Source organism: Sinohyriopsis cumingii, chromosome 16 (assembly GCF_028554795.1).
Source record: "Sinohyriopsis cumingii isolate HCF-2022 chromosome 16, ASM2855479v2, whole genome shotgun sequence".
NCBI classification, from domain to species: domain Eukaryota; kingdom Metazoa; phylum Mollusca; class Bivalvia; order Unionida; family Unionidae; genus Sinohyriopsis; species Sinohyriopsis cumingii.
In genome coordinates, this window is record NC_142976.1 from 63,879,040 (window position 1) to 63,905,731 (window position 26,692).

General features: G+C 34.8%; 1 protein-coding gene across 1 annotated transcript; it reads left to right on the top strand.

The window, feature by feature from the left end:
* Positions 1-26,488, top strand: LOC149780587 (uncharacterized). The gene is made up of 10 exons (XM_089936220.1): positions 1-328; positions 2,413-2,631; positions 2,956-3,115; positions 4,026-4,282; positions 4,771-5,573; positions 14,383-14,701; positions 15,635-15,853; positions 16,141-16,300; positions 17,569-17,825; positions 24,435-26,488. The coding sequence occupies exons 1-10, from the start codon at positions 17-19 to the stop codon at positions 25,239-25,241; spliced, it is 3,513 nt and encodes a 1,170-aa protein (XP_089792346.1). The 5' UTR covers positions 1-16; the 3' UTR covers positions 25,242-26,488.
* Positions 26,489-26,692: the final 204 nt, after the last annotated feature.

The window sequence follows — 26,692 nt, forward strand, 5'->3', positions numbered from 1 at the left end:
CCATTATGACAGAAAGATGGCAAAAGGAGGGGCAGACGCTTTGCTTGTGGTTGCCATCGATTTTGGGACGACATATTCAGGGTACGCGTTCCAATTCAAGCACGACTTTGCTAACGACCCGACAAAAATTTCTGCACCCCAGGCTTGGAATGGCGGGAAAAGTAATCTGATGTCATTGAAAACTGCAACCATTCTTCTGCTGAATGAAAAGAAGGAAGTTGACAGTTTTGGATTCGAAGCCGAGGATAAATATGCCAATCTTTGCATGGATGATAAAAACGAGAAATATTATTATTTCCGCCGATTTAAGATGAAGCTACAAGAAGAGGTAGGTCTTTTCGAAGGAGAAATCAAGCTGAGTGCGTTTTTTGGCATTGACCAAATTCACTTTTCAGGCCAAGAATTAATGAATAAAACATTCTCTTCTTTACCAACTAAAGTGGTAATGTAACAACAACGATAACAGCAGCATGTTCGCTAGCTTCCTTCAGTGTACGAACTGCAAGTTAATAAAAGTCCCCTTCCTCACCCCACCCCAGCAAACACGTGTCATACTCTGGTATCCTTTAATCGAAACAGTGACCTCAGTCTATCATATCCAAGGTCACCAAATACTTACCGACGGTTACATCCTTGTCATGGTTACAGTCGTCCAAATAGTCAGCAGCGCCTTTACAACTCATTCAGCATCATTTATGGCATGTTGGCATACGCGGAAATGGTGTAACAGAGAACAATAACTTGACTTTTCGCAACCATAAAGGTGTTGTGATACCTTGGCCGTGGGAAAGCCTTTTGAAATATTGTTTCGAAAATTTATCCTGGATATATATTGTTTACTGAGGAATCTAATTTCCTTTTTGTAAGAAAGATTGATCACAATGTTCCTGTGCTGTGCTAAAAGTAAATAAGAAAATGGGGAAAAGAACCTGCTGGCTAATTAAGCACAGCTGCCGTAATTAAGCACAATATACACTATCGAAACATTGCAAAAGGTGAGAGAGAGAGAGAGAGAGAGAGAGAGAGAGAGCGCACAAATTCCACAGAACTTCAAACGTTTTCGCCAACACTTTCGTTAACATGATATTTTGTCTTCCTGTTATTTTGGAAAAGTGTTCGATTCTTCTGTAGGACACCTTTTCAAGGTGATATGCAAATGTATCATGAGAGTTTAAACCAAAGAAAAAATAAATATACATTAACTGTTAGCGCCTAACGAAATCAACTTGTATTTGTAAATAAAAGTTTTCAAATAATTCGCTTGGCTATTCTTTTCTTGACAACGATTTTCTCCTCGTATGCTGATCAGGCTAATATGGAGACTGAATCATGCATGACAAACTGTAATAATAATTTATATACATGAATTAAAAGGTAAAGAGTTTTTCTCTCAAAGAAAAATATGAATACTATTTTGGTGCATGTAAAACTCTGACTAGTTGGGAAAAACAAAGCAAAAAAACAAAAACAAACATTAAATGAATTAATACAATATAACTACTCGAAGTACGTGAGCAGGCCTAATTCTTTTCAATGACGTGCCTCATTATCATATGCAATAGTACCCACCCCCACCAAGAAATATTTCCATTCCGCATTTTCAATTATAAAAATATGTGTTAAAGGATAGTCCAGATTGACAGTGGCTATTCTACCCACACTCAACACCAGTGGATGATCGTTAGGAATCCGAAGTCTATTTCTATTATCTCCTAGAATAATATCTGACATGTTCAAGTCCTTTTTTTATAAATTGTACAAAAGTTTGTTTCCAACTTCGGCTCATGGGTAAGTTGGAACATGCTTATAATTCCACGTGACAATTCAAAATGATTCTGAAGGCATGGTGATTTTGAAATCGTCTCGAGGGTTAACTTACACCGCTTTTGAGTGATAAAGCCGAATTATCATTATTATATTGTCTTTGAGATTAGACCATGCGCTTAAACTTAAACACAGCGAACTGTCACGTGAATGATTTTGTTTAAATATTGAACTGAATCTTGTTTTAAAGGTACATTTAGCAAAATGCCCGATAATTGAACAAATTGCTAATAAAACACAAGTTTATACACTGGATAATCAGCTGTAACTGTTTACGCAACATGAGGTACGGTTACTGCACCCACCCACCCACCACGAATCAATTTGGGACTAACGATGACATAGTTAGAAGGCAGAGAGAGAGAGAGAGAGAGAGAGAGAGAGAGAGAGAGAGAAGAGTCGTTAAGTCGCCCAAATGAAAATAAAAACAATCATTTCTCTAATCGTCTCATGATCATTTTTGCTTCGATTAAAATGTGACTTCATTTCTCAAGTAGTAACCTCTTTAAAAAGAACAGTGCCCGAATAAAAGAATTTTTTTCTCTCATGTTACAGAAACCATTACCAGCAGTCTTTGTTAAATTTCAGGGTTTGAAGAAAACCTCCATGATAGAAGATGAGACGGGTAAGAAGCTGCCCGCCATTGACGTATTCTCTCTGTCAATAGTGAGCTTGAAAAAGCACCTGACACAGATGTTAGAGAAACGGGGAACAGGGGTCAAGGACACGGAGATCCATTGGGTGCTAACTGTTCCTGCCATTTGGAGTGACGCCGCCAAACAGTTCATGAGGGAGGCAGCGGAAAAGGTATAACAATCTTGTCTGACATCTTTGCATCTGTTTGTCATATTATTGTAATTTTTAGAGTGTCTTTATTATATATATATATATATATATATATATATATATATATATATATATATATATATATATATATATATATATATATATATATATATATATATATATATATATATATATATATATATATGCCAAGTATAGTGGCATCGATGGTTATAAATTGTAATTCTTTATCATATGTCTTATCGCTTAGTTTCGATTCCGTTATGTTCATCGTGATTTTCAGAGAGAAATAGTTGAATACCACACGACTTTTCATGTTAAAAACAGGCTGGGATTCCATCCAGTCAACTATGCATAGCCCTGGAACCGGAAGCTGCATCAATGTTCTGTCAGTATCTTCCAGTTGGCAAATTCAGCTCTCTAGGTGGGAATGTACAGTTTTCTGCCTCACCTCCCGGGACCAAGTACATGGTTTTGGATCTTGGAGGTATGGTGACTATAATGACACCGGTTGTTAATTATCTGCTGCACTGCTTTTCAGAACACACACACACACACACACACACACACACACACACACATATATATAAATATATATATAAATAGTGAGATAATCACAAAAAGAACTTGAGAGCAGTGAACTAACTTTGCAAATAAATTTTGCTACGTAAATAAAAGAGCGAATTTAACTGTCATCTTGATGGTGAAAAGTGGATAACAACTCTTTATATAGTCGAACAATAAACAATGACGCGCTATCAGTCTTTCAACGATTGAAAGCTGTCTATCAAGAATGTTAAAGATATATTCATATTTATTGAAAGTAAAAACACACATAAATGTATTGCCATTGTTAATGATGTTCTTTGCCGCAAAATGAGTTCGTATGTAAATTATTGAAAGTTAACTCACATGATATTGTGTAATATAAATTGTGCCGTAAAAGAACAAGGTTCCCAAGAAAGTCATAAACAGAGAAGCTTAGATTTGGCGAAATCGGAATATGGCGAAGTATTGATTTAGATCTAAATTATAGAGTTACCATTCTATTCGATTTCGCCTACACAAGCTTTTCCATAACAAAATTTTTCACCAGTATTTGTGGCTTCGTTATAAACGTTTCACCTGCGCCAGTATTCAGATGTTTTGTAAAGTACTGTATAGTACTTAGCAAGCACGATGCCAGATTTGGCGGTTACCTCATTTGGGCAATATTTGGTGGGAAATACTTATTGCGTTATTGGATGAAAAGTATGCGAATTCTTTATACATGTATATGTGAGCATAGTATTGACAGTTTTAATTCTTGTGCTAATTCCAATCTTTGCTAATACGAAAAAGCGACATACTTTATTTGTATTTATATTATACTGTATTTATATTTATATTAATTTTAGGTGGTACTGCTGATATGACGATACATGAAAAACTACAGGGAGGAGGCTTAAAGGAAGTATGTAAGGCCAGCGGGGGTCCATGGGGAGGGACAGCGGTAGACACGGCCTTTCTTCAACTTTTGATCAGCATAGTGGGTGGCCCCGTGATGCACAAATTCATGAAAACACAGGTGTACGATTACCTTGATCTGCTTAGAGAATTTGAGTCGGCCAAGAGGAATCTCAATATGGAAACCAAGGACAAAATAAATCTAAAGGTACCATGATATAAATATTTTTAAAACAAAATAAAACTATGGGAAACGTTTTGAACATTTTTTAATGATTTGAAATACCAATCATTTATACTTGTCCTTGGAACTTCATCATAAATGGGTTCCATTCCTCAGAAATATGTTCTTAATATAAATATTTTGTTAAAATAATACCATAGACGTTGAGCACATATGAAGTGTATCAAATGATGTAAATACTTTAAAAACAACACTGGTTAGATAATTTGACAGGCGATTTGAACAGAATCATTTCCAACAGTTAAAATGCCTATTTAATTTTGCAATTTTGCAAAGATTATGCCATTATTATACGGAAACAATTGTTCGCTGATAAAGGGTAGGTTTAAAAACTCCTTTATGGAATTGAGAAAACAATCTTTTCTTTCATGATATCGGTAATAACTAAACATGTCAACAACAACACTAGTCTTTGGTCAAACATTTATATCGCTATTTACGTATTATTAAAGTTTCCAGCGTCCTTGAATGAAATATGTAGAGAAATGACGGGTAACGACTTTAAAACCTGCGTGACTGATTCCGTCCATAGTTCTACTGTGACCGTACTGAGTGACAAAATTCGCCTTCATCCGGAACTGATGCGGAGCCTGTTCCGCAAAGTAACCGACAACATCGTCCGCCATGTTAAGTCAATGCTGTCACAAGGTGCGGGAAGGGAGGTCATTCAAATCCTAATGGTGGGCGGTTTTTCTGAGTCTCCTTTCGTTCAAGATGTAATGCGTGGGGAATTTCATAGCAAAAACGGATTAAAGGTGATTATCCCGAAAGATGCCGGTCTCTCGGTTATGAATGGAGCCGTGATATTTGGTCGGAAACCGGAAACGATCCAATCTAGGGTACTGCGTTACACGTACGGCGTGAAACTCACACCGAAGTTTGAAGACGGAAAACATCCAGAGAGCAAGAAAGTCATAGTCAATGGAACAGCTAGGTGCCAGGGTGTTTTTAAACCTTTTATTACGATGGATACAGAAGTCAAAAAGGGTCATCGAGTAATCGAAGTGTACAATACTACTGTTGAATTCCAAAGTGAAGTAAATCTGGCAGTGTACACGTCACAAGAAAAGGAACCCAAATTTATTACAGACCCTGGATGCAAGTTTCTTGGCGACTTGAATATCATCATACCGAAACCAAGCAAGGAGGAGCGTATTGTGGTGGCTATATTCATATTTGGTGACACAGAGCTGGGAGTCTTTGCGATGGAGAAAGATAGTGAAATTCCTTATGTAACGGCTTTCAAGATGACTGAGTGATGTCCTAATGAAAGGTTGGGCATAGTGTGCTCTTACATGTGTAAAACAAATGTGTTTTGGATTCGAACATCATTACAATGTTCATTGGTAACAGAAGAACATGCTATATATGCACACTATCAAGTGCCCATGTAAAGAAATAAAACAAATGATCATACAATGCATACAGTTAATATAATCTATCTATTCGCTTTGACATTTTATATCTTCACCTTCATCGTCGATATATATATATATATATATATATATATATATATATATATATATATATATATATATATATATATATATATATATATATATATATATTAAACCAGGCAACTTTATAAAAACCAAACATAAAAAAGAGCTAGCGGTATGAACCACGAATTAAAGGGGTAATACAACCAATGTTCCTCCTAAGCCGTGCGCGTGTGCGCGCGCACAGAGTGCGTGAAACTAGCGCACTAAAGAACTAAAGAAAACAAACAGCGCACATGATTTTGTGTGTGTGCGCGCCTATGTGTGTGTGCACTGTGCAGCTATTTAGCGTATTTTGGCGTACTAAACCTTACAAATATCAAATGGCGCCACGAAATGACGTATTATTATTCTACATTATTTTGGTAACATGCACTGTACACACATTTGTATTCTGCTTCTGAAATGTCGTACATAATAACTTTTCTGCGCACACGGCATCCAAAAAATTAGAGCTAACGCTGGGTACAACTGATGCTCGTTTCTAATCGATCTTGCAAAAAGACTTTTTCATATAAAAAATGGTGTCCTCGCTGCTACCACAATAATGCCCGACATTTTATAGATCGATGATGAACATGCAAGCGTTGAGCTGATGACTTAAACCTACTTGAAACGGTTGGAATGTTTTAAGGGACAAAAATAGTTGCCAGTTAAACAACCAGGCTGAAACCTCTGGTTGTCCTCCCACCAAAAGCTAATGACTTAAACCTGCTTGAAAAGGTTAGAATATTTTTTTTTTTGGAGGGGGGAATAGTTGCCCGTTAAACAATCAGACTGAAACCTCTGGTTGCCCTCCCACCAAAAGCTGATGACTTAAACCTACTTGAAAAGGTTAGAATGTTTTTAGGGGGAAAAAAAATAGTTGCCCGTTAAACAACCAGACTGAAACCTCTGGTTGCCCTCCCACCAAAAGGGATCTGTTGTCCAGTCAGAAATTCCCAATCACAATTCCAAGTTAAAGTGATTAATTAAAAAGATAATATATTTTGTTGCCAAATGGTTAATCAGTCTATACATTTTCTTTTGTAAATAAATTAGATCGATAATCTCCGATTTAAATTTTATGATTATAAATGTTCTTATGTGATCATGGATCGCAAAGTAACTCCAGTATCCATAGAATATAACTAGCTTCAAAGTTTAAATATAGCAATCATGTTTTTTTATATATTATACTTCTAATTTGGCTTTTTGATATGTAACATTTCTCACGTATTTAACGTTTGATATTAAATTTCTTTCTGTATGTTATAGAAATTTAGAGTTATTTATGTGTTCAGTCTTACTGTATTCATTTGATATACTGAAGCTATTTTCTTATATATATATATATATATATATATATATATATATATATATATATATATATATATATATATATATAAAGCACTTGCTATATGTAAAAGGAATCTTTCTGTTTTTATTAAAACTTTCATTTCTGTTTTAGTTATGATATGGTTTATTTTGTTTAATATAATGGAGTTCTTTGTTTTAGAATAGATTTGCCCTTATGATTGGTTATTGGATAAAACACAAACAACAACACACCTTTAAACAGTGTTAAGAAAGAGCCTAGATTCACTGTACTCACTATAGGTCTACACAGATCTGATGACTCACTGGTTTGAGACATGGTCGAGTATAAATTTATGTCAACATATGTCTTAGGATAGAGAAATAACATAATAGAAAGAACTCATTTCTGTTACTTTACAAAAATTGATTTTCATATAATACATAATAAGTAAGTCACAAAAATCGTGCATTTTGGAATAATACCATGTCTCGTACATGCCTTATTAGCAAAACTTTATTCAAAGTAAATGTCTATGCGTGCATAAACAGTGCCCTGACATTTGATACAGGTACTGAATAAGTGTTCGTCTCTTTTTATTTACGATCCTTGGTTTGTTGACATAAGTATTTACAGTTTTACAGAATTCGGTTGTTTAATACGATCTGTGTGAACAGACAGATTCACCTAAATATTGCGACAGGAAATATAAGTAATATCGCACTTACAGAACCATTCTGCCATCATTTTCTGTTCATACTAAAATATTTTTTTGCTGATGACCAATTAGATATGTAAAATTAAATTCACATTATAAACGTTTTAAATGCTCTAATTTATATATTTTTTCTATTTTGTTTGTTTTTCCCCAATAAATGATAGTGCATTGTATTGTATTGTATTGTATTGTATTGTATCGTGTATAATGTCCTGTTTAAAGGAATTCAACCACTGACTGAGATTTAATTCGAAATCGATGAAACATGTAATGATACGTTTTGCAAATGCTGTTAATTGACGTCTAGAAACGATCAGCGCCATGTCCGATTTTATCTTGTTTCTTATGTCAAAAAACATGGATCTTTTTATCAGATCATTTCAACATATCATAACTGACTTGTTGAGGAAATCATGTGTATGCATAACAGAGATGATTCAAATATATAAAAAGTTTGGAATAGTTTACTTTTCTCATCAATTACTTGAGATGTACATTTGATTGAATTCATCACTTGTATCCAATATGTATGGCTTGATTTGGTTATCATAAAATAACCCATTTAAACGGCGATATATGGTTTGGTTTCAAAACAACGTATGCTGAAGTTGTCTGTTCCACTACTTTGTAAGAACATTCCACCGTTTTGCAAGAGAACACGTTCGAATTTGGCTGCTGAAATATATAGCAAATATATACCGGATAACTTGTAAGTTTTAATATTTTAAATTTATGATTGAAGTTGTCAGGTGACTATATATAGTAACAACGAAACTGCAGAGCAAAAATTAGGCAACTCAGTTTCCATAAGTTAGAAACAACAAACAACCTTTTGTTGCTATGCAAAATAATAGTCAAGTTTGCTTTTAAATCTGCAGTGATCGAATAGTTTACTCTGTTCATTGCATTGTCGGAATCTGTGCGCATACGTTTTCTTATTATAGGAAAACTGCTTTTCTTCAAGCAGAGCGATGTAAGAATTTTTATGTTGATAATTTTGGATACCTGTCGAATTAACATGTGAATAAAAATATTTTAATTTTGAATAATAATAATAATAATAATAATAATAATAATAATAATAATAATTTAATTTTAAATAATAATAGTCAATCGCTCTGGTAACAGTGTAAAAGTCATAAATTGTTGTGCCATACAGGAATTTTTCACGATGCGTCCAACTAGTCTGAGACATTGGCACGTGAAATTTATGCGATTTCGCCATCACATGTGGAAGAAATAATTTTTCTTTGAAACAAGAAAGGAAAAATCTTTGACAAATAGTAAGTTCCATCTCGTACAATTATCATTTTTGTGACTTAAGGGTATTTAGCTAAATAATACTGTAATACATCTACTACGTAAGGAAAACCAACTCTCTAGATTGCCTAACGTAGATGTTATATGTTTTATTTGCTGACCAAGAAAACATACTTGGAAGACTACCTCATGTATTGATTGTATGTCTCATTTGCTATCCAGGAAAACCTACTCGGTAGACTGCCCAGTGTACGTCTTATTTGCGGTCCAGGAAAACCTACTCTGTAGACTGCCCATTTTATATCTTATTTGCTATCCAGGAAAACCTACTCTGTCCATTGCACGTCGTATTTACTATCCAGGAAAACCTACTCTGTAGACTGCCCATTGTACTTCCTATTTGCTATCCAGGAAAACCTACACTGAAGACTGCCTGAAGTAGATATGCGTTTTATTTGCTGTGCAGGAAAACCAACTCTTTAGATCGACTTACACTGTTACTGTACGTCTTACTTGCAGCCAAGGACAATTTTCTCTGTAAAATTCCTTACATAGCTATTGTACGCCTTAATTGCTTCACAGGAAAACCTACTCTGTAGAGTGCCTTACGTTGCAATACTACGTCTTATTTGTGATAACATACTTTTATTCTTTATCCCGGCGTTTCCTAGTCAGTATGTAGAGAAGATAGCGTTTCATTTGTGCATGGTGATGGTGGTAGAAGTGTCAAATATAGATGGATCCAAAACATTAGAACTATAAGTGTTCATTTAGTTCTTCAGTTCAATTTGCATGAAAAGAACGTTCTTATCTGGAGATGATGAGCTGCTGAGTCTTTGTTAGTAATCTATTTATAGATTGTTATTTAATTTATTGAAGGCTTCAGCCACCCTCCAATTTCCAGCTAACCTTTGAATTCAAGGCTTCATTTTAATAGCAGTTCTTACTCTAACCCCCATTTTGTTCAAAATCAAATTTGAAAGATAATCATAAACGTGTTTAGGTGGACCAGAATACTAGCAAATAAACATGATTAGACAGACATTAGTCTCATTTCGTTCCTCAAAACAACCTGAAATTAGTTTTCATAACATGAAGAAGAAAAAAATTCTTTCAAGAAAATTCAAAGATTGAAGTAAAAAAATGATTAGGGTGTGTCATATCAATCTCCATTCTGGAGAGAGAAAAAACGCCATTCTTAATTTTCATTTTTGACTTCTTTCAGAATGTCAAGCGAGTTGTCGCTCTCTTGCAGTATGTCAGAGGCAATGGCCGACACACGTCAGTTTGAGTTAAATTAGATAACTAGGATATCGGACAGAGACAATATGCTATATATATTCGCTTATAAGTCGAGTACAACAGCAAAAGCATCATAGACCCAAATCTGCCGGCGCATTAGATTGGGGTCTATGCTGCTTGCAGCTGGATTTCACTTATAAGAGAGCATGCACGGTACTTTGTAACCTTTGGTACATCTAAGAGTAGTCAATCAAGACAAGGACAAAGACATTTTAATGCCCGTGAGAAGTGTATCTAAGAGTAGAATCTTAAAATGAAACATTGTTGGAATCATCAACCTTAACATAGCTTTAAGTCATTAGCGGCCATATTTCAGTGAGAGATGACGTAAAAGACTATAATAAAACAACAATTTCATTCAGATTTTGAAACTGTGAAAAAGATGTAGTTTAATGTAAGAAAAAGGATGGTGCATCCAGTTTAATGGTTTGCTACATGTGAGACTATTGCACTCGTTGAAAATGTACAGTAATATCTGTATTCTGCACGACGTTTTGCTGGCAGATGTTGCATTTGAACTTTATCCATCTGTCTGGCTTTTTTTTATTTATATTTTTTTTTATTATTTTTTTTACACTTTGACTGTAATTTGATGAATGTCGGTAGATATACCACACTTGTATAAGTGTTTAGAATAGCACGGGTACAAAATTACTTTATTGCTGCGTTAGAGAAACGTGTAATAATTTTGTAAGCATAGCTGACAACATGATTTCAGTCAGGGAGAGACAAGAAAATGACTAGTAATAATATGAGTAAAATTTAAAGCTTCAAAATAATTTTCCGGTTTAATAAAGAACTAAACCTAATTTACTATCAGAGATAACTCACTTGTGAGGACTTTCTCTCTCTCTCTCTCTCTCTCGATTATCAACTACTATACATAACATTATCCCTACAAATCAATATATGCATCCATCGCTGCATTTTTCATTATAATATATGTTGTTTTGTCCTTTCATTATCAGCTGCTTCCTTGTGGATAAATATAAAGATTGGAGTTAGGATTCTGTATACATTCAGGGACTGGGTATAACATTTTTGTTATTCTCCGATAGCAAAGGACACGAGGATAAAGAAGAAAGAAAACGCTTTTTGCCTCTTGGCAGCTTAAACAAAAGGAATATTTTCTTACTACTAGCTGTGTGAGCTTTATACCAAGAATGCATGAAGATTAATTCATTCCTAGTACTGTATATGAAAAACCCACGAGATATAGACAGTATCGCGTAAATGATTACGAATAGTCAAGAACAACAACTCCTGACAAAACATCCCTTCGCTCAAGTGAGAGAGCCTCAAGCTACAATTCCAAGGAAGCGTACTTGGTAATGGGTAATTATTTATCTTATGACTTCAATATGTATTTTTGCTTGTTCTGTCTTTCCTTTCTTTATACAGTAAGTTCACCCTTAATCAACGATCAAACATTTTGGGTTCTTACGCTATATATTGATTCAACTTTGGATATGGTAATAGATTTCATTCACCATACGAGGTGAAGAAGGAAGTAAATTAACTTCATATGTAAATAAGACCAATGGCGTCACCAGGGGTGCGGGGAGTGCGGACCACACCGGGTGACAGCATGAGAGGGGGTGACACCATAATGACTGTCTATAAAAAAATAAAAAAAAATTTGTGCAGGAAGTAGGTCCATGAGGTGACACAATCAGTTATCGCACTGGGTGACACCAACCCTAGTTGCGCTACTGAATAAGATCCATGAATTGTTTTAGTATTTAAAGAATTTGCTGGGCATGCGATTATTTTTTAATTTACACAATTGCTAATTTTAACATGTTCCATCCATGTTAACTCCACAACTCTCTCTCTCTCTCTCTCTCTCTCTCTCTCTCTCTCTCTCTCTCTCTCTCTCTCAAAAGCGGGAGTTTTGTATATAATATATTCCGTAGATTTTTGGGTGGCGATTGATAGGTCACAGTCCGAAAGGGTAGTGGGGGGTTGGTGGTGGTGGGTTTTGAATGATGGTCCAAAAGCGAAATCGGAAAAAAATGCGTGGGCATTTGCCACGGCAAGCAATTGAAGCAACTCTAGTTATGCATTTTCAAACACGCATTGGGTGTTTCCCCAAATTATGATAACATTTTCAATGAAATTATGGGAATCTATATTAGAGGTGCAAACATAACATTATTGTTATTGCAATCATTTGTTCTCTCTCTCTTTCTCTTTCTCTCTCTCTCTCTCTCTGTCTCTCTCTCTCTCTCTCTCTCTCTGCATGTTTACAGTGCATAATTAGAGGTGCTTCATTTTCGACTGAAATTTGTTAATTGTTTATCACTTTTTAATTTACTTTGGCATGAAGCTGCAGTAGCTTAATCGCGAGTCCGATACCCAGCCAGGCAAGCCCGGATGTGATGTCCTGGCATGAATCTATAATGTGTTAAAAGTGCCATTTATAAAGAAACAAACAAACAAAACAAACAAAATAACCAACGAACCATGTATCCTTAAGTAGCCGCCCGCCCCCACCTTATCTTGTTGATAAAATTGAGATGTGCTTTCAGAGATGAAAGGATTAACATGCAAGCGACCTTGCAATTATTTAAAAAAAAGCTATATTATCTGCATGACTTGTATGTGTCTCAGACAATGTAATAAAAAGTGCTCAAACTGCCATACATGTCTCAGAAAATGTAATAACAAACAGCTCCAGCTGCCATACAGTGAAGTATATGTCATATAATTCAATTCCAGTATCCTTATTTGTGAAGAAAAAATAAAAGAAAAAACAAACAGAAACCTGATATGTGTTGCAGAGGCAGACCTTTAAATTCAAGTTTTGAAAAAGAACTCAAACAACAATACGCGTAAATTTGGAATGGACAGATTTATTATTCATTCAAAACAGGACGGAAAGAAAGACATTCATATATATATATATATATATATATATATATATATATATATATATATATATATATATATATATATATATATATATATATATATATATACATATATACGCATTGCTTATATAAACCAAAAAACCCAAGCGAGCGAGTATGTCCTAGTATGTAATCTGAGAGACTTTAACAAGTTTTTTTTACTCGATCTCTGCCACCCGATCCCTGGAATTATATTACTGTGATTCAACAAAAGACTGTTGACACATCAGCATTATACAAGCTACAACAGACACATTAGCACCTTCAGTTTCGGATTTATATATAAACGCATTGCTTATGTAAACCAAAAAACCCAAGCGAGCAAGTATGTCCTAGTATGTAATCTGAGAGACTTTAACAAGTTTTTTTTACTCGATCTATGCCTCCCGATCCCTGGAATTATATTACTGTGATTCAACAAAAGACTGTTGACACATCAGCATTATACAAGCTACAACAGACACATTAGCACCTTCAGTTTCGGATTTAATTTGGATTTCTACTGAATTCTGTTCAGCACTTGAAATTATTAGGACTTGTGTCTGATTATCTTGTGTATGATTATCTGGGATTTAATTAATAATACCATAAGTTCCTTTTTATTACATCTTTACTTTGTGATCTAGGGAAATATATTATTTGTTAAATTTTACAAAGCTTGTTGCTTTTCACTATTTTCTGTTACTTATTTTAAGAGCATAGACTCGTAACAATAAATAGTATATATTTTAACGCCACATCAACACAATTATGGCTATACAGTGCCTAGTAAGTTTAGGTATCCCAAAAAATAAAAAAAGAGTACAAGAAAGATAAACCCAGAAGAGAGTAATATCCTTAAAATTCAAAAGCTTACTTATCGGTCAAAAACCGCCCCCTATTAAAAAGTTCAAGACCACGGCTGGAACTTTATTACGGGACAAATCCCAGATGAAAAATTTGCTTCTGTTATTCATCAGCCAGCATGGGATAGGTAGATTGTTAGATAGGTAGTTAGATTGTTAGATAGATAGGTTGATCGATGAGATGAATAGATATTAGAAGTGATAATTTTATGTTCATTATAAATATGACAGAAAGATGGCCAAACGAGGAGCAGACGCCTTGCTGGTAATTGCCATCGACTTTGGGACGACATATTCAGGGTATGCGTTCCAATTCAAGCACGACTTTGCTCGCGACCCAACAAAAATATCTGCGCCACAAGCCTGGAATGGCGGGAAAAGGAATCTGATGTCAATGAAAACTCCAACAGTTCTTCTGCTGAATGAAAAGATGGAAATTGACAGTTTTGGATTTGAAGCCGAGACGAAATATGCCAACCTTTGCATGGATGGAGAAAACGAGAAGTATTACTATTTTCGCCGATTCAAGATGAAGCTACAAGAGGGAGAGGTATGTCTTTTTGTAGGGATCATCAAGAAAGGTGCATTTTCGCATGGACAGTTTATAACATCTATACTTTTGTCTCAGGTTTTCGAATTGACCAAATTTGCCTTTCAGACACAAACGTACAGTAACTTCTCACATAATCGTATGTTCAATTTGGAGAGATTGTAAGGTGAATTGTAGTAATACTACTACTCTAGCGCACCTTTTGATTTCTTCATTTCATCCTACGATCTTCTCAGATCGCTTTCTCCAGCTCACCCTACGATTACCCCTGGTCACCCTACCAACGCTCCAGCTCATCCATATGTCGTGCCATATGGATGCAACCAATGGCAAACATGTATAAATCCACTCAGTCGTCCCTTAAGACAAGCAGTGAGGATACTTTGGGCCTCCTCACTCACACCCGTACCCGCAGTAGGCACTTATGTTTAAATAAGAGCTTTCGTATTTTTAAAGATGCCATCATAAATATCTAACTTAATATACAAATGAATGGTTGTTGAAATGAGAGAGAGAGAGAGAGAGAGAGAGAGAGAGAGAGAGAGAGAGAGAGAGAGAGAGACAGAGAGAGAGAGAGAGAGAGAGAGAGAGAGAATACATCTGCATATCTAAGTCTGAAACTGCAAGTATTTATATTTATATACCAATCCACCCTTGCTAATATCAGATTTGTCGAAATGTATGAGACCTTTTTTTTGTCCTTACGCGGAAGAGGAACGTATAAACACGTACACATCCGCTTTGCTCCGGTGACCGTGGTTTTACGAATATCGCTTCATTCGTCACGCATTTCGAACACCAACTCATTTTTTTCAGAAATGGGTCTTAGTGTACACGAAATATACTTTTGATATATTTTTCTTCTATGAAATGAATGCTCTCTTACCACGTTAACTGTTTATAATCTCAAGCGGGACTTCTTACAAATTTCAGGGGTTGAAGAAAACGTCTATGATAGAAGATGAAACCGGTAAGAAGATGGCCGCCATTGACGTCTTCTCCATGTCAATAAGAAGCTTGAAACAACATATGACTCAGATGTTAGAGAAGCAGGGAACAGGTGTCAAGGACACGGAGATCCATTGGGTGCTGACTGTTCCGGCCATCTGGAGTGACGCCGCCAAACAGTTCATGAGGGAGGCCGCAGAAAAGGTCAGAAAATGTTGATGTACGGGAATTGAAAGATGACTTGCAAATTAGACCGGTCTCCATTTACCTTTCCTTATTAGATCCATCTGTCATGATAATGTTCCTTAGTTAGAACAGTCTACCCCCCCCCCTTTCTCTGTCTCTGTCTCTGTCTCTCAGGGTTCGCTCCTGTTTAAATACAATTTGGCATGGGCCTTTTAGCTTCCTTTTCCATTCATCTGTGTTTATCACTATTTTCAGAAATCAGCATGTAAATCTCACAGCACGTTTCTGTTTTTAAAAAAAAACAGGCAGGAATTCCATCCGGACAACTAAACATAGCTCTGGAACCGGAAGCCGCATCACTTTTCTGTCAGTATCTTCCGGTTGAGAAGTTAAATAGTCAAGGTGGCAATGTACAGTTTTCTTCCGCACCTCCAGGGACCAAGTACATGGTTTTGGATCTTGGAGGTATGCAAAGAATTGTTTGAATACTAAGAAATGTGAACACAGAACCAAATGTTGATTTCTGTCCTACGGACTGGTTCAACACCACTTTGTATCCATTTTTAAACATTTTTTTCCTCCTCCAACAGAGGAAGAGTGCACATAAAGAAGATGAGTTATTGACTGTACATTCTCGACAGTGATCTACCAATGCGAATAACGTTGATATAAACAGATCAAATTTAGCACACATAAATAATGGTAGAAAGCAACTCTTTTTTTATATCATCGAGCTATGCAAATGGACGAGATATTAGTCTCAAGACATCTGTCGACCAAGAATGTGCAATATATTTTTTGACATTATAATGATTTTATTTTTCATAATATAACACATGCAATGTTCTTACCTTTGACATGCTCGTTTTCAATGCTGAGACTGCAGTGTTCGTATGTAAGCTGTTGTAACTATTAGTAAGGCACGTGAGTAAAATGGGATATTTAGCAACATTTACTGCTTGGTAATATGTAGCCGATTCTTCAAGTGCAGTGAAACTCATTTACAAAGGAACTCAGATTTAACGAATTTTTTTTTTTTTATAGAAAGAAAGTACCAATCTGGGTCTGAATAAAAGAACAACATCGTTTGAAGAAGTTTTTTCTATCGAAAATAGTTTTCTCTCATCTTTGGAGCTTCGTCATATACGGGTTCCACTGTAATAATATTTAGTTGTCTTATAAAGCACCATATACATGGGTTTTCATTACGTTATCAGCCAGTTTGAGTTATCTCCCATGTGCTTTATCCGCTATACGCTCGGTCTTTTCCGCTAGAAACACCACATATTTGAAATAAAATTCAATTCGCAATATATAAATAATGTGCAAGAGTGTGTTCAATTACGCAAATAAGAACACTTCAATAATACCTTGACAATATTGCTTAGAATAATATGGCCAGAACTTAAAAATAAAGCTCTAAACCTGCTGATTTCAAAAAGGATAAAGACAGGATTTTCACCTTAGTGGAATGAGAGATCTCTTAAGAGTACCCTTATTTAAAACCTGTCCTATGTAACTATAAATATAAGCAATCCAAATTTTGGCGGTTATGTACATAATACGCAACGTAGGAGAGTGTGTGGCTGTAAATTGAGTTCTCTGTATGTTACAGTATAACATTGTTTGATTTTTAATTTTTGGCGCTGTGTCCTATGTCCATTTATACAGCAAAAATTAAATCATCGCGGTTCATAAGCGCCATTCAGTACTTGCATTTGTATCAATCGTAGGTGGCACTGCGGATATGACGATACACGAGAAGCTTCAAGGAGGTGGCCTAAGGGAGGTATCCAAAGCCAGTGGGGGCCCATGGGGAGGGACGGAATTAGACGTGGCCTTCTATAACCTGCTGATTAGCATAGTGGGAGGCCCTGTGATGCAGAAGTTCAGGAGCACACAGGTGTACGATAACCTTGATCTCCTTAGAGAATTTGAGTCGGCCAAGAGGAATATCAGTATGGGAACCAAGGATACAGTAAATATAAAGGTAATGCGAAGTAAAATATTTTGTAGATTAAACTAAAATTATGGGATCTGATTGTTTTTTCAAAGTGCTCTTAAATGAAAATTAGTTTTCTTTCTCATGCTTGCCTTGAATAATATTATAAGCGAATGGAAAATATATATCAAAACTTGACTGAAATCCACTGTGCAGTTGGAATGATATGGCCGAGTAGTTTTAAATGCTCGCGTCTCTAGTTTGGACGCGAAAAGTCGTCGTGATTGCCGCATATGTCTATTGCCAAGATATATTGGTCCCCGTTCTCCGTTGCCTTAAAGTTCAGTTCAAAAGTGTAAAACGAAATTACACAGAGATGAATTTTGACTGGAAATACTTTATAAATCAATGTATAATGCTGTCTGATTTGATTAGTCAGTGTACAAGACTGGCAGATTTCATAAATCAGTGCATAATGCTGTCAGATTTAATAAATCAGTGTAGAAGACTGTCTTATTTGATAAATCAGTGTACAAGACTGTCAGATTTGATAAATCAATGTACAAGACTGTCAGATTTGATAAATCAGTGCATAAGGCTGTCAGATTTTATGAATCAATGTTTAAGAATGTCATATTTGATAAATCAGTGTATAGGGCTGTCAGATTTAATGAATCAGTGTACAAGATTGTCTTATTTGATAAATCAGTGAAAAAGACTGTCAGATTTGATAAATCAGTGTACAAGACTGTCAGATTTGATAAATCAGTGTACAAGACTGTCAGATTTGATAAAACAGCGTATAAGGCTGTCAGATTTGATAAATCAGCGTATAAGGCTGTCAGATTTGATAAATCAGTGTATAAGGGTGTCAGATTTGATAAATCAGCGTATAAGGCTGTCAGATTTGATAAATCAGCGTATAAGGGTGTCAGATTTGATAAATCAGCGTATAAGGCTGTCAGATTTGATAAATCAGTGTATAAGGGTGTCAGATTTGATAAATCAGTGTATAAGGCTGTCAGATTTGATAAATCAGTGTATAAGGGTGTCAGATTTGATAAACGTTCTCAGATTTGTGCAGTTTACTCCAAGAACCTAGGCTTTTACTATATTAAAACGTTGGTAAGCGTACGCAAGGCAACAAGTCCTGAATTCATGACATTGTCGCTAATCAAACCATACAAAACGTTTATTTCTATAGTTGTTACTTCGGCACAGACTAATTTTCAAAATGTAATAGATAACTAGATAGACAGATGACTTGGTCTAGTATGTTTTATTTTAAACAAATGCAGATTTTTTTCCCTCCTAACAATGAAATCTAAATATAATTCAAAATTAATTATTATTACGGGAAAATTGTTTTCGAGTGAATAGAGGAAAAAAATGTCGCACATCAATACTAAAATGATTAAGTTCAATAAGCAGTTGGCGGTTTAATACGTTGCAATTTGGTGGTACGGTGCGCTTACTTCTTTACATTGAGGCCTTCTTTTCTTTTCTTTTTCTCTAACCACATCGGCTGCGGGTGGTCGCGGGTTCGAATCATACCAAAGACTTATAAAGATGGTAGGCGCTCGGCATTGAGAGGTTAGTGTTTAGGACCGGTCGGCCTAGTGTCAGGATAATGTGACTGGGTAGGACATGATGCCACGTGTCTGCGGCATGATGCCCCAGTGCTAGACATCCATATAAACTGCCACACTACATATATCGTAGCGATATGACTGAAAAATTGTTAAAGATACGTTAAAAATCCAAATCTCTCTCTCTCTCTCTCTCTCTCTCTCTCTCTCTCTCGCGTGCGCCTAAACTCCTCTGTGAACTGAGGCGTCTTCCGCCTTTAAAAATGTCAACTTATCGTCTTTGTGACGTAGTGTTGACGAACATTTCCCACCTTTCATTGCCGTAGGATAGCTTTATATGATTCGTTAAGTAAAATCAGAATTGTATCAAGTTTCTTCGTGATACTGGCAAGAAGTATGCATTTTTTCAATAAAATGACAGGCAAAAATTGCACACACGAGACATCCATGAAGGTCATGGAGATCGTAAGCATTATATTTGCATGTATCCCATATCAAAGGAACCACGATAGTTATGTGTCTCGAAACGCATGCGTACCACGTAAAACATATTGTGCTAATATGGTTTTAAGTAAACTTGGCTTAAATATTTCGAAGCACATATTTAAATAAAGCAGAGTTGCTTTAATCGTACATTTTCGTATAAATATGCTTACCAGATGTCAACTAGTTTTGAGCACTTGTGGTAAGAGGTTATACCGACAAAGGCTTTATTTAAAAACTCTTAAAAAAAGCTATTCTTCGTCCCAACTCAACCCCTAAATGACGTAAAAAATTTATTTAATATATGATGTGTATATGTGAATAAACATGTTTATATATTTAGATTTACTTAAATCAAAAAATTTAATTTTTACAAAATGGGTGAAATGGATTATGAAAAAAAGCATTTGAATGTATAAATAGGCAACATTCAAACAATAAAGCCAATGCAGTATGACACCTGGGATATACATGTACGATCGTGATTTTGGCACTCAGAGATACAGCGTGCTTGACTTCATTACACCCTTACACCCTTGCTGATAATATTTAGACCGCAAGAAGAGAACATTTTAGTTTAAGTTTAATGATTATGTTTTTATGAACATTCTCCTAAATAAATATTTCTTGAAATCTGGGACATTAAAATGCATTTTTGGGTAAAAATACTAGTTACTATTGATGTTTGACATTGATCCACATATTAATAGATGCAACGTATTAATCCCCCAAGACTGTTTCAGTGTTGAATTGCTGAATTAAAATTAAAGCCCCAAATTTATAAAGTCTACAATTAATGCAGGTAACGGATGTTCACGTCCAAACATTAATTGTCGTCGGATGAAAGTCACTTTAAAAACTCCTAATTAAATAGACGATCATTTAGAGTCCTACTTTAAAAACTCCTAATTAAATAGACGATCATTTAGAGTCCTACTTAAATCTACAATTGCCGTAGAAAAGCAATTAAATATAACGTGTATAATAACATCGACTGGTATCCTTATGTCCTTTCTTTATGTTGATGATCGTGTCCGGTTAGGAACTCTCACAGAAGTGTGCAGCAAGAAAGATATCTGTTACTGAATGAGATCCAAACTTTATGGTTGATTAGTTTCATCATTTAAGCAGTATTTAATATCCGTTTAGTGCCACCAAAAACAAATATTTGGATAAATAGTAATTACACAATACATGATCTAATCACTTGTAGTTTTTATTATACTGAGGAGTCCCTTGTAATTCCAGTGAATAACTGAAATACATAAATCTTCTGAAATGATTACAGCTAAATTACTCCTCTATGTCTGGAGATCATGCTACGTATGCTAGGAATAATTAATTTTCAGAAAATCATTCCTTATATATAAAAATTAAGACATAATACAGAAACGGATGAGAGCTGAATGCTCATTCTAGATCAATCTAACTTTGTCAAAAAGGTAAATTATTTTAGCAGCTAGCCGATCAGGAATTAGGTCACCATAGTTTTTAAAAAAAACACATGACCTGATCTTAAATGTCAATAACATGTTTGCTTCAAAAAAAGTACAGAAAACTAACTTGGAACAATGTAATTTTTTTAATAAATTGCCATGATCTTAAAGTACAAATCTGCATTTATAGAAAAATTAGTATTTAATACGTTATTTACTAAATGACCGTTACAATATACAATCATGAAACTTAAGACATATAATAGAGATATAAATAACAACAGTCATTACCTCTGATCTCGACTCCATTGTCTTCGAATGCCACTTATAAAACTTATTTGAAATAGTTTAAAAATCTGTGAGAAAAAGACAGGAAAATGTTTTATATTTGCTTGAAGATATAATCAACTTAAGTACGTAATAATATGAATATGCATATCAAATTTAATTTCTCTAATGCAAGTTGTTTTTGCCTCTGCATACTTACGATTTTGCAATCTAAAGTCAGAGTCGAAAAGGTTTTAAAATGTGCTTGAAAAATTGCAAGAACCTAATTTGGTCTTTGAACCCACGCAAGTACGCTGTATCTAAATATAACATTTGGTCTGGTTTGACTCAATTATCGTCGTTTTACCTACATTGCTTGCAAGAAAGTGTGACAGGCAGGCGGACAGTACAAAGCCAATATCCTCCCCCCCACACGCTTTCGGTGGCTAATTATACAGATGTATACAAATCTGAAGGAATACTTGTGACATTTTTGGTTTGCATAAGCAGGGATCATCTCAAGGTTTATTTTCAAGGATTCTAAGTTCACTAATAAAATTGATAATAATAAAATTGATAATAAAAACAAAAATATTGTACATCATGAGGCTAGGTTGCATTTTACAGCTTTAAAATCTTGCTTAGTACAGATACACTTTAATGCGAATACTTATACAAACCGATAACCTTCCCATTAAATCTGTTAGTCGGCTGGACTTTAGTGTCTATTTGACTACATGATTTTAGACAACTTTTCTTTGACCTTGCCGACTTGACCTTTGTTTCATTTTTGCAGATTGCTTAAAACAGAGAATATTAGATATATATTTAAAACAGATGTTGTCTGAAAATATTTTTAGGAGAATTTACAATTTATACCAAAAAACCCACATGTGGGTTCTTACATATGATTCTCATGAATGCATGACCTGAACATTATTTTTACATGGGAAATATTAATTTATTCATACGTTTACAAGGAAGACTCACGCGAATCTTATAAATTTTACATGTTGAAATTTTCGTATGTCACACGTGTGTCTCATGTGTAGACCGCCACATAACTGTTTCATACGTGACATTTTTCCACCGTGTAAATTAAATCGAAACGTTTTGAACAAATGTCAGAACTGTGAGTTACATGTAACCATATGATCAACAACATCTTTCGAAAGTAGAAAAGGTTACAGATTTGGACGATATCCTACGCATATGTAAAGACGTCGATTGCAAAATAAGAAATAAATAAACAATCTTTGCAGACGTTCTATAAAGTAAAACTCCCGTAAGTACAAAATTATCTTGATATTTTGCATATAATACAATCATTTTGTCATAATACGTTCCTTTTCCTTTATTATGTGAAATGAGGTATAGAGTATTATCAACTCCTACGAAGTAATTTTAAGGGACATTTTATTCGTGGACAAATTAATTAAGTGACGGGTAGTTTATTAGTGGTGTTAAGATTCTGTTGTCTTAAACTAAGTAACAGAAAAGTGCGAAAATCAAAACTTGTGCAAATTTAAAAAGAACTTACAGTATAGAGAATTAAATCCCAAATAGTCCTAATAGTTCTATCACAAGTCAAAATGTTTAGAGTTCCAGTTGAATTTCCAGTGGTGATCTGAATGAATTCCAATTTCGAACGTGGTAATATACCAATAGCCTGGAATGTGGCAATGTGTCAACAGTTGTTATGTATCTCAATGATATAATCCAAAATGTCCTTGAATGAATTCACAGTAATCCCAAAATAGTGATATAGTCCAAGATATATTAATGAGCACTTTGTAAATCTAGTGAATACTTTTAATAAATAAATCCTCTCAAATAAAAACTGAACACAACAGTTAGACTGATCCCAATTCGGATGCTAAGATAAGAATGAATAATTCTTAAGTAAACCACATTTATATAAAAAGCTAAGACACAATAACAGAGTCAGGATGAGAGTAATTTTCCCATCAGACTCGTAAACAACTTGCTTCTCGAACATTTTCTTAATAATAAAGCTAGATTTTGAACTCAACACCTTTAAAAATGTTTACCTCAAATTAATAATGATCTTAATATATAATCTAAAATCACAGAGAAATATTAACTATGTAATATGTTGTTTATAACAAAATAATCAAAAGATGTGAGTAGTCAGGTAGGCCCTAAACTCAATTATTGTCTAAGGTCGATCACACACAATATATATATATATATATATATATATATATATATATATATATATATATATATATATATATATATATATATATATATATATATATATATATATATATATATATATATATATATATATATGTATATATATATATACATATATATATATATATATATATATATATATATATATATATATATATATATATATATATATATATATATATATATATATATAAGCATGGGGAAAATGAAGACATAATATAAATCAAGTATACATTACAGTGGTCAAAGTAACTAAGTGACAGCTGGTTTACTCGTGGACAAAGTACTTAAGTGACAGTTTATTCGAGGACAAAATAATTAAGTGACCGTTTATTAGTGAGCAAAAATGGGAAATAAAGGAAATGCCCATGAAAGTGAGCTACAAATTAAGAAATTACCAATCGTGGATTTAATTTTCTACGTAAATACTTAGAAAAATAACAACAGTGAAATTGGATCTATCTTGTTAGGAATATATATATATAAAGTCTATAATAGATAAGGTCTATATTCGAACGGACGCAAGTTTTCGATGCCCTGTTCCAGATTTCAAAATAGGTCCTTGATACCATGTGTGTAATGACTAAGTGTATTTTTGAAATTATTTGATGCTTAATAGTCGTTTATCAATTAATAATATAACTTTATAATTATTGTTACAGCTTCCCGCGTCTCTGAATGAAATATGTCTAGAGATGAATGAAAATGACTTCCAAACCTGCGCTGCTGAGTCCGTCCATAGCAAGAGTTTGACCGTGATCTCCGACAAAATCCGTCTTCATCCGGATCTGATGCGCGGTTTGTTCCACAAAGTCACCGCAAATATAGTCGACCACGTCAAGTCTATGCTGTCAAACGGGGCTGGAAAGGATGTCACTTTAATTCTTATGGTGGGCGGTTTTTCTGAGTCACCCTTAGTCCAGGATGTTATGCGTGGGGAGTTCCACAACAAAAACGGTTTGAAGGTGATAATCCCGAAAGATGCTAGTATCTCTATTGTGAATGGAGCTGTAATTTTTGGTCGACTTCCGGAAAAGATCCAATCCAGAATATTACGCTACACATATGGCGTGAAAGTTGATCCAGATTTTGAAGATGGACAACATCCAGAGAGCAAGAAAGTATACGTCGACGGAAAAGCCAGATGCCAAGATGTTTTCAGCCCTTTTATCACAATGGATACAGAAGTCAAAAGTGGCCACCAAGTAACTCAGGCGTACGGTACTGCACGAGAGTTCCAAAAAGATTTAAAAATTGCGGTGTACACATCACATGAAAAGGAGCCCAAGTTTATTACAGACCCCGGATGTCGGTTTCTTGGCGACCTGAATATCGTCATACCTAACCCAACAAAGGAGATGCGTTCAGTCGTGGCTGCATTTATATTTGGTGACACAGAGATGAGAGTCGTAGCTATGGAGAAAGACAATAAAATTCCTTTTGTTACAGCTTTCAAGATGATTGAGTGAAGTTTGAGAGAAGAAAAAAAAATCATTCTTAAATGTGCCGAAGGAATATTTTAATTTTGATTGGAAGGTAGAAGAACGTTTTATTTTGATTACATGATATTGACAACGATTATTTTGTGAATGAAAAGGTTGTAATTGTCTTATTTTTTATATTATATTAAGGGAGCATGTAAACGAGGATTTTGAAACAAGAAATGCCGGTCACATAACACATTTTGTTTCGGTGATTGACTGATAACTATCGTTATCATAGTTGAAACCGACGAAGCGCGAATTATAAACCAGGCAAAAATATACAACACTAAAAGTAATGTCTACTAGCGGTGTGAACATTCATATCAATACGTCACAAACTTATCATGGAGAAAGACATTTCCTATGTTAAACTTTGGGTTTACTCAGATTTTGCCATTGTATACTGAGTGATATAAATTCTTATGTATTGCTTATGATACTTGAATCTTGAGGATGCGGGAGGTCGTGGGTTCCATCCCCGGCCGAGTCATACCAAAGACTTACACAAATGGTAATAACAGCTGCCTCCTTTGGCGCTCAGCATTAAGAGGTTAGTGTTAGGACTGGTCAGCCTGGTGTTAGGATAATGTGACTGGGTGGGACATTCTGCTACGTGTCTGAGACATGATGCCCCAGTGCTAGACATCACTATAAACTGTCACACTGCAGACATCGTAGCGATATGACTGAAACGTTGTTAAAGATACGTTAAAAATCCAAATCACACACACACACACACACACACACACACACACACACTTGAATCTTGAAATTTCTGTTTGTATTTAAAGTGAACGATACAAGTTTACAAAATTCCTTTAATATGTAATTCTTTATCCTTTGTACATCAGTTTAAATACTCCTTTAGACCGGTGTAAATTAAAATAACTTGATACACGTAGCTGACTTGGAGGTTTAAATGCCGTGCACAGAGCAGACCCATACAAAATTCGGTTTCAACATCGGAATTGCAAAAGGCACATATTCTTTCATGATACAGTGTATGATCATTTTTTGCTCTATATGATCTGAGATTCAGACATCTGTCTCTTAATTTACAGAAAAAAGTTTTAACATGCAGTGGTTTTTCAATAATTCTTGATGTGGCTCATTACTGATCTGATTTTGTTAAGATATAAAGTCTTGATCTAATTCGTTTGTTTTGCTATTCCATTTTTGAATGGATTTCAGACTATTTCTCCGTAGATTCACAATAAATATATACTTCACAAGAGAGCTTCGTGTTGTGATAAGTATTATGCACGCACCTTTTTTTTTATCAGATGCATGACCAAAACACCAGACCTGAGTTCCATATTACAAAACTGGTAATATCTTTGATTGAAAAAGTTGAAAAGGATTACATGCAGAAAGTTTTCTGAATTTAAACAGATTGCTCTTAAATGAGACAAATAATTCCAAACTTGTTCTGATAA